The sequence below is a fragment of the Loxodonta africana genome, chromosome 8, assembly GCF_030014295.1.
Source record: "Loxodonta africana isolate mLoxAfr1 chromosome 8, mLoxAfr1.hap2, whole genome shotgun sequence".
Classification (NCBI taxonomy): Eukaryota; Metazoa; Chordata; class Mammalia; order Proboscidea; family Elephantidae; genus Loxodonta; species Loxodonta africana.
In genome coordinates this window covers 37,196,487-37,210,555 of record NC_087349.1, presented here as the reverse complement: position 1 = coordinate 37,210,555, position 14,069 = coordinate 37,196,487, and the positions used below count along the sequence as shown (strand labels likewise).

General features: G+C 40.2%; 1 protein-coding gene across 3 annotated transcripts in view; it reads left to right on the top strand.

Moving 5' to 3' along the window:
* The window catches only part of ZNF277 (zinc finger protein 277), a 120,108-nt gene that overhangs the window by 65,483 nt on the left and 40,556 nt on the right, over positions 1-14,069 (top strand). Inside the window, exons 1-2 of one of the 3 annotated variants that reach the window (XM_064289803.1) lie at positions 3,550-4,752; positions 7,751-7,952. In XM_064289803.1, coding sequence (XP_064145873.1) covers positions 7,864-7,952 — 89 coding nt within the window. In that variant the 5' untranslated portion in view covers positions 3,550-4,752; positions 7,751-7,863. Of the gene's footprint in view, positions 1-3,549; positions 4,753-7,750; positions 7,953-14,069 lie in introns of those variants that run through there. The other 2 variants (XM_023544558.2, XM_010587358.3) reach the window with 2 other exon arrangements.

Below are 14,069 nucleotides of genomic sequence, written 5' to 3'. Positions count from 1 at the left end.
TAAATGACACACTAAAAAGTTTCACATCAATTCATTGTTGATGTGGGTTTTTTTTTTTTTTTTTTTCTCCTCTCATCTGACTTAAGGAGGACAGGAACCTCAGAGGCTTCTTGTATTTCGTTGAAAGCACCAGCAGCCTTGACCTGCTTGACAAATAATAGTCTAGGTTGCCTATTTTAGCACATAGATATATTCTGGATTTATGACTTGTGTTGTCTAAATAGAACCTTGCTTCCCAAAGTGTGACTTGTGTATGGATGGGCTAGCATCAGCTGGGAACTGAGACATGCAAAATTTCAAAGCCTTCTTCCTCTCCACCCCCTCTCCCCAATCTACTTTGTATATTCCTGTCCTCCAAGAAGCACACACCAAGATGGACATTGATGTGTAAGAGATTTATTAGAGAAAATACCAGAGAAGGAGAAAAAGAGAGGGAGCTAGAGGAAATGGCAGTGTAGGTCTGGCCCCTGTGAAGGGGAGAAGGAAGGAAGGAGGGTTGAGCAGATTCTCAGACTGCAGTACCATTCTAAGCCAGTTTCTACCAAGCCAGTGGAGAGTCGTCTAGTCTAAGTCAGAGAAGCCCCACTTCTCACAGCAATGGTGTTTCTGCTCCATCTAGTCTTTGGCTTGGAGCAGTCTGTGGGAAGGTTGGCCTCACTGCTGATGGGACTTTAGAGTACAACACCTGAGGCCTTCCATCAGTTACGCTCAAGGCAGCAGATTTGACTGGCTGGTTTCCATGGCCCCCATACCTACTGAATCAGGATCTGCTTTGTAGCAAAATCTCCAGGTGATTCATGTGCACGTTAAACTGTAGAAACACTGTCCTAGCGTAATAATCTGATGCTTTGGAGATCTGACTCCAAGTAAATAAAACTGTTCATAAGCAGCACAGAATCTCCTCAAAAATGCAGCTTTCTTGGGATGTTATTTTTTACAGTTCTTCTGAACAGAATTGCAATTCAAAGTGAGAACTAGAGCAGATAATTTGTGTTGTCAATTTGTAAGAAATGTGCAAAGCAATTTTGGGCCAAAACAATTTCCAGGATGCTTCACCTCTTTGCTGAAATGTGCTAGACGTAATTTATTTTCTATATTTGTCTGGGCTCTCTAGAGGAGAAAAATCAATGAAACATATATGATATAGAGAGAGAGAGAGAGGTTTAATTCAAGGAAGTAGCTCATGCAGCTGTGGAGACTGGCAAGTCCCAAAATACTCAGGTCAGGCATCAGGCTAGAGGCTTCCCCTGACTCACATGGTCACAGGGGCTGATGAACCCAAAATATGCAGATCAGACAGCAGGCTGTTGGCTCACATCCAAAGAACTGGAGATCAGATGATGATGAGTCAGATGCAGGATCCCTGGCCTGTTGGCTCAGAAATCTGTCCCTGGGCATGTTTTAGCCTTGGCCAGAGTCTCATAGGCAGGTCAGCTTTTCTATGCTAATTGGCATTTTCTGATGACAGTGGCAATGCATGCGTGTAGGCCCAGTCTAGGATCGTATGTCAGTCTCCATGAGCCATCCTCTCAAATCTAGGAGGTGGTCGGTTGCACATCTCTTTGCTTTGGAGCAGATGATGCTTTGCCTCTATAGTCAGTTGATAAAAGAAGTCTCCTTGTTGGTTGTTTTCCCCTTTATTATGTATTGAATTGTGTCCCCCAAATATATGTGTGTCAACTTGGCTAAAAATTGGAATATTGATTCCCACTATTGTGTGATTGTCTACCATTTTGTCATCTGATGTGATTTGCCTATGTGTTGTAAATCCTACCTCTGTGATGTTAATGAGGCAGGATTCAATCTACAAGATTAGGTTGTATCTTGAGTCAATTTCTTTTGAGATATAAAAGGGAGAAGCAAGCAGAGAGACAGGGGTACCTCCTACCACCAAGAAAGCAGAGCCAGAAGTGGTGCCTATCCTTTGGAGCCAGGGTCCCTGCACTAGGAAGCTCCTAGACCAGGGGAAGACTGATGGCAAGGACCTTCCCCAAGAGCCAACAAGAGAGAGAAAGCCTTCCCCTGGAACTGGCACCCTGAATTCTGACTTCTGGCCTAGTAGACTGTGAGAGAATAAATTTCTGTTTGTTAAGAGCATCCACTTGTGGTATTTCTGTTATGGCAGCACTAGATAACTAAGACACCCTCTCAGCATAGGGACCTTTCTGGTAACCATCCACCCAAGTAAAAGCATATCAAGAGCAGAACTGATTTGTTGTTGTTGTTGTCGTTCCAAATGACTCATCCCCGTAGGGGCTTGGTTTATATTTGTCAGTGGCCAGGTTGAATGGCCAGGCTATTAACTATAGCCCACATCACAGTTTCCATGTGCCCCACTAAAAATAGCCCTTTTGGCAGCAATTCCCATTAGAGTTTGGAGGAGAAAGTTTACAAAGATGTACATTAATACCTCAACATCATCAATATATGTAATAAGGGCTTGTGGGAGCCCCAAAGGGACATATCCATAATCAGGCTTGGGCAAGGGTCTCATTGATAGTGACCTCAGACCCAAGAGTTTTCCTCATTTTGGTGCCGGGTGTTAGAGAGATCACAGACACCTGTACAATGGTATCTGAAGACCCAAGACATACAATTATTTTCATTTCCTCATTGAACTTTAATTATAACATAAGGCCTTTGGTCCTCCCTGGTGACAGAGGGACCTAGGCTTAATCTTCAGTCTTAATTATTTCTGAAAGTCAGAATATCTGGACAAAGTTGGCAGAACCCTCAGTCATTTGTGGAGCCACACGCTCCACCACACCAAGTGGAAGCATGAGTTCAGCCCAGTTGCCTAGTCCCTCCTATTTTAGTTTTCCCTTACTATTGCAGCTGCAACTCTGTTGCTGCTTGATTGTATTGGCTGGGGCACTTACAAGAGGATTCCAGAGAAGACCTCTGAGGTTTCTTCAAAGCCGCTCAACACAAGCTACCTTGAGAGGCTTTTTACTTTTTTTTTTTTTTTCCTGCTGTTTCAGCTCCTTTTTTGCACGGGGCGTTACAGGTGTTCTCAGTGCCAGGGACCTGCTTGGCCCCTCCAGCTATATCCTGTTCACAGTCATGCTACTCCATATGTCAGTCGTGGCCCCACACAACTGCCACACATCCCTTCCTGACTGTAACACTTTCTGCAAAGCTCTTTGCATGCTTCAGCAGCTAGCTGGGCTTCAGTAGCCAGCCAAACAGCCCAGTGCATCGGCTACCATGTGGCTGCTATTGTTTTCCTAGCTTCTTTTCCACACTTATGAAGGCATGCATCTTCCCACAACCACGCTATGCCACATGGCATTTTCAGAGTGTCCCTGTACTCATACGGTGGTCTGTACACATCAAATGGGCCAGCCTCCCCAACATAGAAGTCACTGGCCAACCCGGGATTTCCTCCGCAGAGGCCCCACTCCACTCGCCATTTCCTCAGTCTGTTGGCTGGCTTACTAATTGCCCGGGCATGGACCAGTATTGTGAAACTTACCTCCAAAAATAGAGGCTGCCAAGAGAATGAAGAAAGAGGCAGGCAACTCCAGGGTAGTAGCAAAGGAGTTTTTTAGGGAGCCTTACATTCAAGATGAGTCCTGGGCAGGTGTAGGACCAACGCAGATCTCCACACTCTGCAGTGGACACCTGCAGCCATCTCCCAACTAGTCTCCCTATCTTGAGACTTGCCTCTTTCCAACTTATTCTCCTCTGTATTAGTTTAAAACATAGGAATGGATCTCCTTCCTACCGGAAAAGATCTAAACTCCGTAGTAGGTAAAGAGCTAATGCTTAAGCCAGACTGCTTAGATTCAGATCCTTGCTCCATCACTTATACTATCTAGGGCAAATCACTTAGCATCACAGTGCCTCAGTCTTCTCATCTCTAAAATAGGGATAAAAATGGAATCTCCTTCATAGAGTTATTATGAGGGGTAATTGGGTTAATGCTATACATGTAAAGTGCTTACCAACACCTGGCACAAAGTAAAAACATGATAGTGGTGGTGATAGTGGTAATAGTAGGTTCATTCATTGTACATGCTGGGTAAATAAAGATGCCCAGGACTTGCCTTGCCTTCCAGGGCTGACAGTCTGAAGGGGGAAGAGGGACAAATAGGTAAACAAATTATACTGTTATAAACTTTGAGCAAGGTACTAAATGGCTAGGCAATCTGAGAGAAAACTAGAAAATCCTGTTGTCTAAAAAAGTTCTAATAAGACTTACATTTTCTGGAATATTCAAGCTCACAAATACAATATACCAAAAAAAAAAAAGAAAAACCTGTTGCTGTGGAGTCAATGCCGACTCATAGCGACCCTACAGAGTAGAACTGCCCTATAGAGTTTCCAGGGAGGTCCTGATGGATTCAAACTGCTGACCTTTTGGTTAGCAGCCATAACTGTTAACCACTATGCCACCAGGATTTCTAATACACTGTAATACCTCCCAAACCACAAGGTCCTCATACGTTTGCATGTTCATGATTTTGTTCCTCTCTCCCTTTTCAGTGACCACAAATAATTTGTAAACACTTAAGTTCATTCTCTTAGTAATAATTTGAAAAAAGAGAACTGGGCATTGGACATGGCAAAGGGAAGAAAAATGAACCACAGAAGGAGTAATGCTGCAAAGCCTTGGGAAAGAATAAGAACAGTGATGGAGGTGAATTGTACCCCAGTGATTTTTGGAAGATGTGGCCTACTGAGATTTGTTGAAGAGTTGCTGGTAGACATGGTATCAGGGAGACTGAAGTATACTGGCAGATATAAATTGTAAGTGGCTTAAAACCAGTTGCTGTCAAGTTGATTCCAACCCATGGTGACCCCATATGTGTGTCAGAGTAGAACTATGCTCCATAGTGTTCTGGATGACTGATTTTTTTTTTGGAAGTAGATTGCCATCCAGGCCTTTCTTCCAGGGCACCTCTGGGTGGACTCAAACCCCCAACCTCTCAGTTAGCAGCCAAGTGCGTTAACCGTTTGTACCACCCGGGGACTCCAGGTGTCTTACAAATATATATATTTGAATATGTGTATTAGAGAAGAAACACAGGAAAGAAATATCTTTTGGTACAGGGGATCAGAATAACAGTGGTTAAGTTTAGGTTCAGTTTCTTATATTTAGGCCACTTGCTATCATTATGACTTTGGGAAATTATTTTACTTTTCTATGTCTCAGTTCTGTCATCTGGAAGATGAGGGTTAGAATAGTACAATCAAATAAGGTAGTTAATATTAATTGAGACAATACCCTAAAACACTTGCTGGTTAATTTACCAATACCCACTGCCAACGAGTCGATTCAGACTCAGTGACCCCATAGGGTTTCCAAGGCTGTAAATCTTTACAGAAAACTGCCACATCTTTCTCCGGTGGAGCCACTGGTGGTTTCAAACTGCTGACCTTTCAGTTAGCAGTCGATCGCTTTAACCACTGTACCACCAGGGCTGTACCCGATAAATGTTAGTTCCTACTGTTGGTGATTATTAATACAATATGCTTGTTTTTTGCAGTCAAGCCAAATGGATATACAGATATCTCAATCTAATTTTGGGAGAAGGATATAATATAGTACTTGCTTTTTCCCATATGGAAGGTAATGTTGACGAATGTTACCTTTATTTAGAGTATGCTGCCTTGTGTTGTCATGTACTAGTGAATGTAAAATATAGAATTTCATGAGAATATTACTTAGCTCTCTTCCCCCATCCTATTTTTCACATATAAGTCTTAATGCCTCCAGTTTTGCACAATTTAATCTACAGCTGAGGAACAGCAGAATTCCAGAGCTCCTTGATCCTATTACCTAATAAACTAAAAAAAAGAAATTGCCATCAAGCTGATTCCAACTAATGGTAACCCATTGTGTTACAAAATGAAACTGTTTTATAGGTTTTTCTTGGCTGTAATGTTTACAGAAGCAGATCACCAGGGCTTTCTTCTGCGGGGCCACTGGGTGGGTTCAGACCACCAAACCTTTACCTTAGTAGACAAGTAGACATTTGCATCACCCAGGAATCTCAGTTTAATAAATACATTATAATAACTGGTAATACACCAATTTTGTTAATTATGCTTCTGAAGTGCTTATATATTTTAAGTATTCTCCCTGCTGTAACCCTGTCTGTTTTTACTTTCTCTGGTATTAATAAATAATTTTATGAAACAAAGGTAAACAGTTTGGTTTAGCATACTGTATGCTATGTGCAGAGTATGTATGAATAATGTTGAAGGTCACTTTCTATGGAGCACCTTCCCTCTCCAGCTCAGGTGGGTGATTCCCCCATCCCTATGTACCCGTAAATCCAATACATTCTGCATCATCACACTTTATACTTTTAACTCATTTGTGTGTTTAGACAAATTGTGAGCACTTTGACAGTACGGACCATGTCATGCAACATTGCACAGGAGAGACCAGCACTCAGTAGATATGCAGTGAATTTTTCTTGCGTGAATGAATGTTGCCCCAGCTCTTACATCATTCATCCATTTCTTAGACCATGATCAGCAGTGTACCAGTGACTGAATCAGTATTCAGTTAATTATTCAGTTAGTTACCCAATTAAGAGGGCACTAAGAAATAAGATTTAAAAAAGAAAGAAAAACAGAAGAATTAATAATAATTCCAAAGACTATTGTGGAATAGCTGTCTTTGTTTCTAAAAAAGCTTCCCTGCCCTTCCTCAAATGCCAAATGTCTTCCCCTGGTTGCCTGGTTAAGTGGCCCTGATGCCATGACAAGTAAGTGCTCAGCTACTAACTGAAAAAGTTGGCGGCTTGAATCCACTGAGCAGCTCTGTGGGAGAAAGACCTAGTGACCTGATCCTGTAAAGATTACAGCCTAGAAAACCCTACTCTGTCACATAGGGTCGCTGTGAGTTGAAAATCAACTGGATGGCACCAAACAACAAGTTGCCTGATTATAAACTACTCAGTAGCCTGTATAAGGTGACAGGCCTGGCCTTCCTCTCTAGCAGATTGAAGAGCGTGACACAACTAGCTATAGTTTAAGGCCCTGAATTCAGAGCTACAAACCCTACAAACCTCAACTCTTAGAGATACTGTAGATGATGTTAGGAAAAGGAATAGCACAGACAGGAGAAATGTTTACCCATGTATGTCTAGTAAATGAGCATTCATCTCTTTGTTCACAAGAGCCTCGATTATGATATGTAATTGTACAATCAGCAAATGATAGACACAAATCGACATAGAAACCTGCCACCTGGGCCACCCAGCACATGCTGTGTCATCCCAATGTGAAAGCTGTCTTCTTTACATATGACAAATAATTAGAAATAGGAAGAGTTTGCAGGTGCAACAGGAAGCAGCTTAAAAGACAGGCCTTGGCATCATCTGTAGCCTCAAAATACACCATTTACTTCCCTTAGCGTGATGACTCTGCCATAGGTCACAGTTGGGCCTTAGAGCCTTCACCCCGTGTATTGTAGCCTTCCCTCTCCAAGTACCCCCGGAATTGCTGCCATTGGCCAGTGTCCAAGAAGAAGACTTGAACAGCTGCCCTGACAAATGGGTTTCCCCCATTCAAGCTAGTAAATGGGAGAGTATGAGCTGTTTTGCAGTACTCTGCCTCTGGGCTGCGGAAGCTGTTTAAGATGATGATAAGTGTTCTACTATCTGGCACTCTGTATTTTTCTTTTTGGAGATATGTAAATATCCTTAGGATCCTTTTAATGCAGGAGGTAGGAAATCATCCTTCTAAAGAGTTGGTTTTAGCTTTTCTTTTTTTTCTGTTTTGTCTCTCCCAGACAGTAAGGATTGTATCCTGGAGCCACTTTCCCTGCCAGAAAGTCCAGGTGGCACCACCACTTTAGAAGGTTCTCCATCTGTGCCTTGTATTTTCTGTGAAGAACATTTTCCTATGACTGAACAAGACAAACTTCTGAAGCATATGATTATTGAGCATAAGATTGTCATAGCTGATGTCAAGTTGGTTGCTGATTTCCAAAGGTAAGTTTCTTTTTTGTCCATAAAAGAATTAAATTTATTATACCTTAGGAAAAAAAAAACCCAGTGCTGTAGAGGAATGGTATAATTTATATATAAAATAATTCCCATACAAATGTGAAAATCCATATTCTTTTCCAGATTTCTCCATAGATTTTTCTTTAAATCTTTCCACTCTTTTGCCTTCTTGAGTGTATACATTGTGTTTGAGAATGTCACATACTGACACATTTCCTACGAATTCTGGAAACAGCGCAACTTTCAGTAGAATAGATAGCGTTCCCTTTGCCACATTCCATGGGTTTGTTGACATTGTAGGTCTGTTTCAGACAGATACTCTTTTCATGTTTCAGGCCAAAGGTATTCTCCAATTGAGTGAGTCCTTCCAGCTATCTCAGAGCAGACTTGGTACCAAAGAGCAATGTTTGGGAATGGGGTCCTTGGAGCCTTTCAAGCCAAAATGGTATTGCTCAAACAGCCCTCAATTTGACTATTGTAATGAGGTTGAAAACCATACAAAATTGAATCATTCAACAAGCTGAGGGGGTATAAGAGCAGGGAGTTATTGATATCAATGACAGTGAGGGGAAGAGGGGGAGGAAGATAGAGGTGAGTGAGGAACTGCCAAAATTGAACACGTGTGAAAAGTTCCTTTTGTGTGGACCAATACAGCCAGGGCCTAAAGTGAGCTAGACTACAACTTACAAGCACTAACTTAGAGTGCTCCATATTGACAACTAACATAGGTAATTATTCCTTCTTTCCCAATTTGTAATCTCTGGAAGTGGCTGTTCAAGAGAAACGCCTTCTCTTAGGCAGCCGTAATGGAGAAGTTGTGTTCATGTCATTATTGATTGGAACTTGGAAAGCATTTTCTCATAGAAGCAACATCATGGTGGCTGCTGGCTTGGTATAGTTAGTGAAAGCATACATTTTGGTATTTCTGGTTAGGTCCCATTTTGAGATGTTCAGGTCTGATTTCCCTGTAAAACATTAAAATAGCCCAAACATTGTAATATCCCTGCATCTAAACTGTTAGTCTAAGACCACATCATTCCTAGCAAGCAACTTTTTTCTTAAAATGGGTCTTACGAAGCAACAACCTGTATTATTGAGTGGACTATGAATCCAGGCAGCCCTAGGTTTGAATGCTGGTTTGACAATTTCTTAACTGTCTAACCAGCGAGTGACTTAACTGCTCTAGGTACTAGTTCCTCATCTATAAAACAGGAGTAACATGGCCCTCATAAGGTCATTGAAGATTATGTAAAACAAGGTCTTTATAGTACCTGGTAGTATCTGAGACATAGTATGTACCCAGTAAATGGTAGATAAAATTTTAACTATATATTTTGATTACCAGTGGTATATTTGAAATCTTAGTTTTCTGCGGTTATAGCTTGAGTTTTCAATAGGTATTTTTGCTAGTCTGAAAACCTGATTATTATTTAAGTTAAAATTTAACTTTTGAGAAAATCTCGTTTAGGGTTCTAAATAATCTAAACTTTTAGAAAGACAGGTTATTTCTAAGTTGTAACAGCCAGAATACCCACAGGAGTAATACTGGCCATTCTCTAGCCCTGACTGCTACCTTCATATACCTTCTCAACTACTTAGCACCAGTAATGAATATCTGCTCTGTGCCTTCTGTTTTATGGCCCCTTATAGCCACTGTTTTTTAGTAGACTTTGCTGCTGCTAGTCAGGGAGAAGAGATGGAACAGAGTAGGGTTATATGAATGATATATGCCACCAACTGGTAGCATAAACCAATTCCTTACATAGTTTGAGAGGAGGCACTCATGCTTCTTATTCCCATTTGTTATTTATTTTCAATTTAAAGCGTGCGTGTGTGTTTGTGTGTGTGTGTGTGTGTGTAGGTAAATGTGTTTGTGTTTGTGTGTGTGTGTTCTAGAAGTATTCTTGGAGCTTTCTCATAGGTGATTCCTATTTTATGTAGCCAGATATGTTGATTTTGTTTGTGTCAGACACTTCTTAGGGTAAAAAAAAAACAAAACAAAACAAACCCACTGCCATGGAGTTGATTCTGACTCATAGCAACCCTATACGACAGAGTAGAACTGCCCCATAGAGTTTCCAAGGAGCGCCTGGCAGATTTGAACTACCAGCCTCTTGGTTAGCAGCTGTAGCACTTAACCACTACGCCACCAGGGTTTCCTCTGAGGATAAAGATATTCTAATTATTTTCTGATTCAAATTACCACTGACGGGACTATTAAATGGGTTATTCTTTTTTAAGTCTTCTTTACTCAGCTTTTCTTTGATGTGAAGATCTTCTTTTACTCTGTTTTATCATATAAATGCAAGTTCCTTTCAGGAATTTCAGAAAAATATAATCATCTACCAGTGATAATTGAGTAGTGTTAGGTGGGATTTTCGTTTGTTTGTTGGTTTGTTTTCTTCTTCTACTCCTCAAATGTGAGAGGAATGTCTGAATCAGAGTTTGAGTTTCTCCTGTGTGCTTATATATGTTAAGTAGCTATATTTGCACTACTCAATCTCCCTGTTTTTATCACTGATATTGATCTCATTATTGCTGTGCAAACAGGAAAATAAAACAGATTATTTACTAGGTCTCAGGGCTTGGTAGTCAAGAATTAAATGTTGGAATTAATCACCCTTTTTTTTTTTTAATGCAGTAATGTAATAAAAATGAGTGCTTCAATTAAAAAGAAATATATATATATATATATATCCTTTCTAACGTATGTAGTTAACATGCACTTTATATTTGGAAACCTAGATTTTCCTTGTCAGTAATTCTCCTAATAAAATAAAATGTTTACCATCAGAATGTGATTAATTCAATTTGCTAGGAATATATCTGAGTAAACTCTGTGGCATTTAAATACCTCTTATATGTCCTGTCTCCTTTAGATAATACCGGAAACCCTGGTGGCATAGTGGTTAAGTGCGGCGGCTGCTAACCAAAGGGTCAGCAGTTCGAATCTGCCAGGCAGTCCTTGGAAACTTTACGGAGCAGTTCTGCTCTGTCCTGTAGGGTCTCTATGAGTTGGAATCTATTCAACAGCACTGGGTTTGGGTTTGGGTTTGGGTTTAGATAATACCTTCCTACAATTTAGGGAAACTAAAAATTCTTCTCTAAAACAATGTAAGTATTTACAGTAATCAGAGTTAAGTTGGAATCTACTCAATACCTTGTGACTTTTTTCTAACTTCAGAAGTGGAATTATTTTTAATTTCACACATTTCCAGCAGATTCAACCTTTCAAAATCAATTCATGGACCAGGCCTTTTGTTATCTAGGCTAAAAGGTTTTTGTCTTTAATCTTAGCATTTAAAAAAAAACAAGGGGTGGGAGTGGACAGGAAAAAATAAGTAACAGGTTCAGTTGGCATACATGAATTCACTCAGAACTTCTTTACAGGTTGAATTTATATGCATTACTTTTCAGAAAAGAGTTGTTTCTTCCAAATACAATAATAATAAAGATGATAAATAATAGATAAGAGATGAACTAACCTTATGCTTTATAAGAAGTAAGCTATAAGCTTTTATGTTAAATATATTTGACATTTTCTTTATGGAATCAAAGTGACAGTAAAACTTCCTGGAACAGAGAGAATAAAACAAAAATCATTCCTTTAGCCCATTTAACATAGTTATCTATACTAAGCTATTTCCTAACTTTATTCAGTTGATAAAATTGCCCCAGAAGATAAATGTTAAAAACTCCTTAATTCTTGCCCCTCTCTATATTAAATTCCCATCTATTCTTTGCCACTTAATTAACAACCATAGCTCAATTTTCTGAGCCTGTGTCAATAAGCTCACCAGTTACAGTGAGGGCATGAGCAGGCAAGATGTTGATTTTTATGAGAAAATTCTGTGAGATGTAATTTGAAGTTCTGAAGAAAAAAAAAAAAAAAGATTTACTGATGACCTAGTAATTACTTTTATGGCTTTTTAATAAAGAATGAAATGCTTCGGCAGCTGTCACCCAGTTCATGCCACATATGATTTCTTGGTGGCCTTTATATATTGAGTTCCTGCAACTGTAGCTTTGAATAAACTAGACAAGTAGAAGAATGAGGAAGAAAAGTATTAAATGATCCCTTAACCTTGAAAAATATATTTTAGCGAATGAAAAAAAAAGTCACAAGAAGCATGTACTGAAGAGCTGCTATCATTAAGCTATTGCTGAGTTGAGTACAATTTTTCTGAATGCCACTACCAATCACAAGGGAATGTATATAGAGAGACATCTCTTCGTTTTAATTATAAACTTAAAAGAGCACTGTTACTTGTTTAACTAGAGTGCATCTTAACTCAAATTTAGATTCACGTCAAATGCATGTTGCACTTGAGGTCTATTTATATACTGTAGTATACAGTAAGATACACTGTATACACTTATATATTTAAATTGTATAAGGGCTTATGGTTATATTTTGCTTTTGTAACCAATTTTTCTCTTGATTTTGTTGCCACCCAACCTTTGATCAGGAAGAGAACACTTAAATGACAGCTTTATTCCTGTCCTGTTACCTGCTTTGTCCCCATTTCCTCAGAAGCCCGTCTCACAATTATCTCAGTAATACTCCTAGAGATGGTATCTGAAAAAATATCATTAGTTCCAGAATTCATTTCTCCTTGCTCAGGGAGCAAAAAAATAACCTTTAACCATTGCAAAGGACTACCAGACAGTGAGCATTTAGCAGTGTCATCTAGGCCTTCATCCTGTGAAAAACCAAACCCATTGTCATCTAGTCGATTCTGACTCATAGCAACACTGTAGGACAAAGTAGAACTGCCCCCATAGGGTTTCCAAGAAGCGGCTGGTGGATTTGAACTGCCGACCTTTAGGTTAGCAGCGAGCTCTTTTTTTTTTTTTTTAATTTTACTTTAGGTGAAGGTTTATACAACAAACTAGCTTCTCATTAAACAATTAGTATGCATACTGTTTAATGACATTGGTTACAACGTGTAAACACTCCCTCCTCGACCTTGGGTTCCCTATAACCAACTCTCCTGTCCCCTTCCGCCTTCTAGTCCTTGGCCCTGGGATGGTGTGCCCCTTTAGTCTCGTATTGTTTTATGGGCCTGTTTAATCTTTGACTGAAAGGTGAACCTCAGCAGTGACTGCATTTCTGAGCTAAAAGTGTGTCCAGGGGCCGTACTCTCGGGGTTTCTCCAGTCTCTGTCAGCCTGTAAGTCTGGTCTATTTTTGTGAGTTAGAATTTTGTTCTATGTTTTCCTCCAGCTCTGTCCTGGACCCTCTGTTGTGAACCCTGTCAGAGCAGTCGGTGGTGATAGCTGGGCACCATCTAGTTGTGCTGCACTCAGCCTGGTGGAGGCTCTGGTAGTTGTGGTCCATTAGTCCTTTGGACTAATCTTTCCCTGTGTCTTTGGTTTTCTTCATTCTCCCTTAGCATCCGAGCTCTTAACCACTGTGTCACCAGGGCTCCCATCCTATGGAAAGTCCCAAAAGCCCTATTGGAGGTGAGTAACTGAAGTTCTTACTAGACAGAATCTCCTCATGATCTTAAGTCAGTTGATGTTGGTTATTGCTTCCCCTGTGCCTAGCACCTTGCAGTAAATTCTGGTAGAAATAAGTATATGGTATAATCCTTCTTCACAAAGATCAAGGAGATAGTTCCCAAACATGGAAGTCCCTGGAGACTGAGATTCATTGACTGTTGGAAGCAAGGCTTTGTTCTCTCTGCAGGGGTGTTTGTTTACATTTCTTGTCTAGTAAAGTGATTTGAAATCAACAGCCCCTAACAGCTGGTACCAACTTTTAGTGCTCACGAAGGAAGTTAGGAGCAGTTCATACTGAGGGCTACAGTTAGGTAGTATGCTTTTCTGGAAAGGACGGGCATCCCCCTCTCCATTTAGACTTCAGTTCTGAAGCTCTGTTTCTCTTTTGTCGAAGAGCATTATATATGACCTCCTTGGTCTCTGAGGAAAAAAAAAATGCGTCAAGTATCCATTAGAACTATAAAGCTGGTGGTTTTTTTCCTGTCCCTACCTTCCTTTTACTTCAATTCTTGTGCAGCTTGGTCCCCACATTATAGCAGAGGCATGTATAGAAGACTGAGTTTGGCTTTGGAAGCAGAGAGACCAAGACCAAATCCCA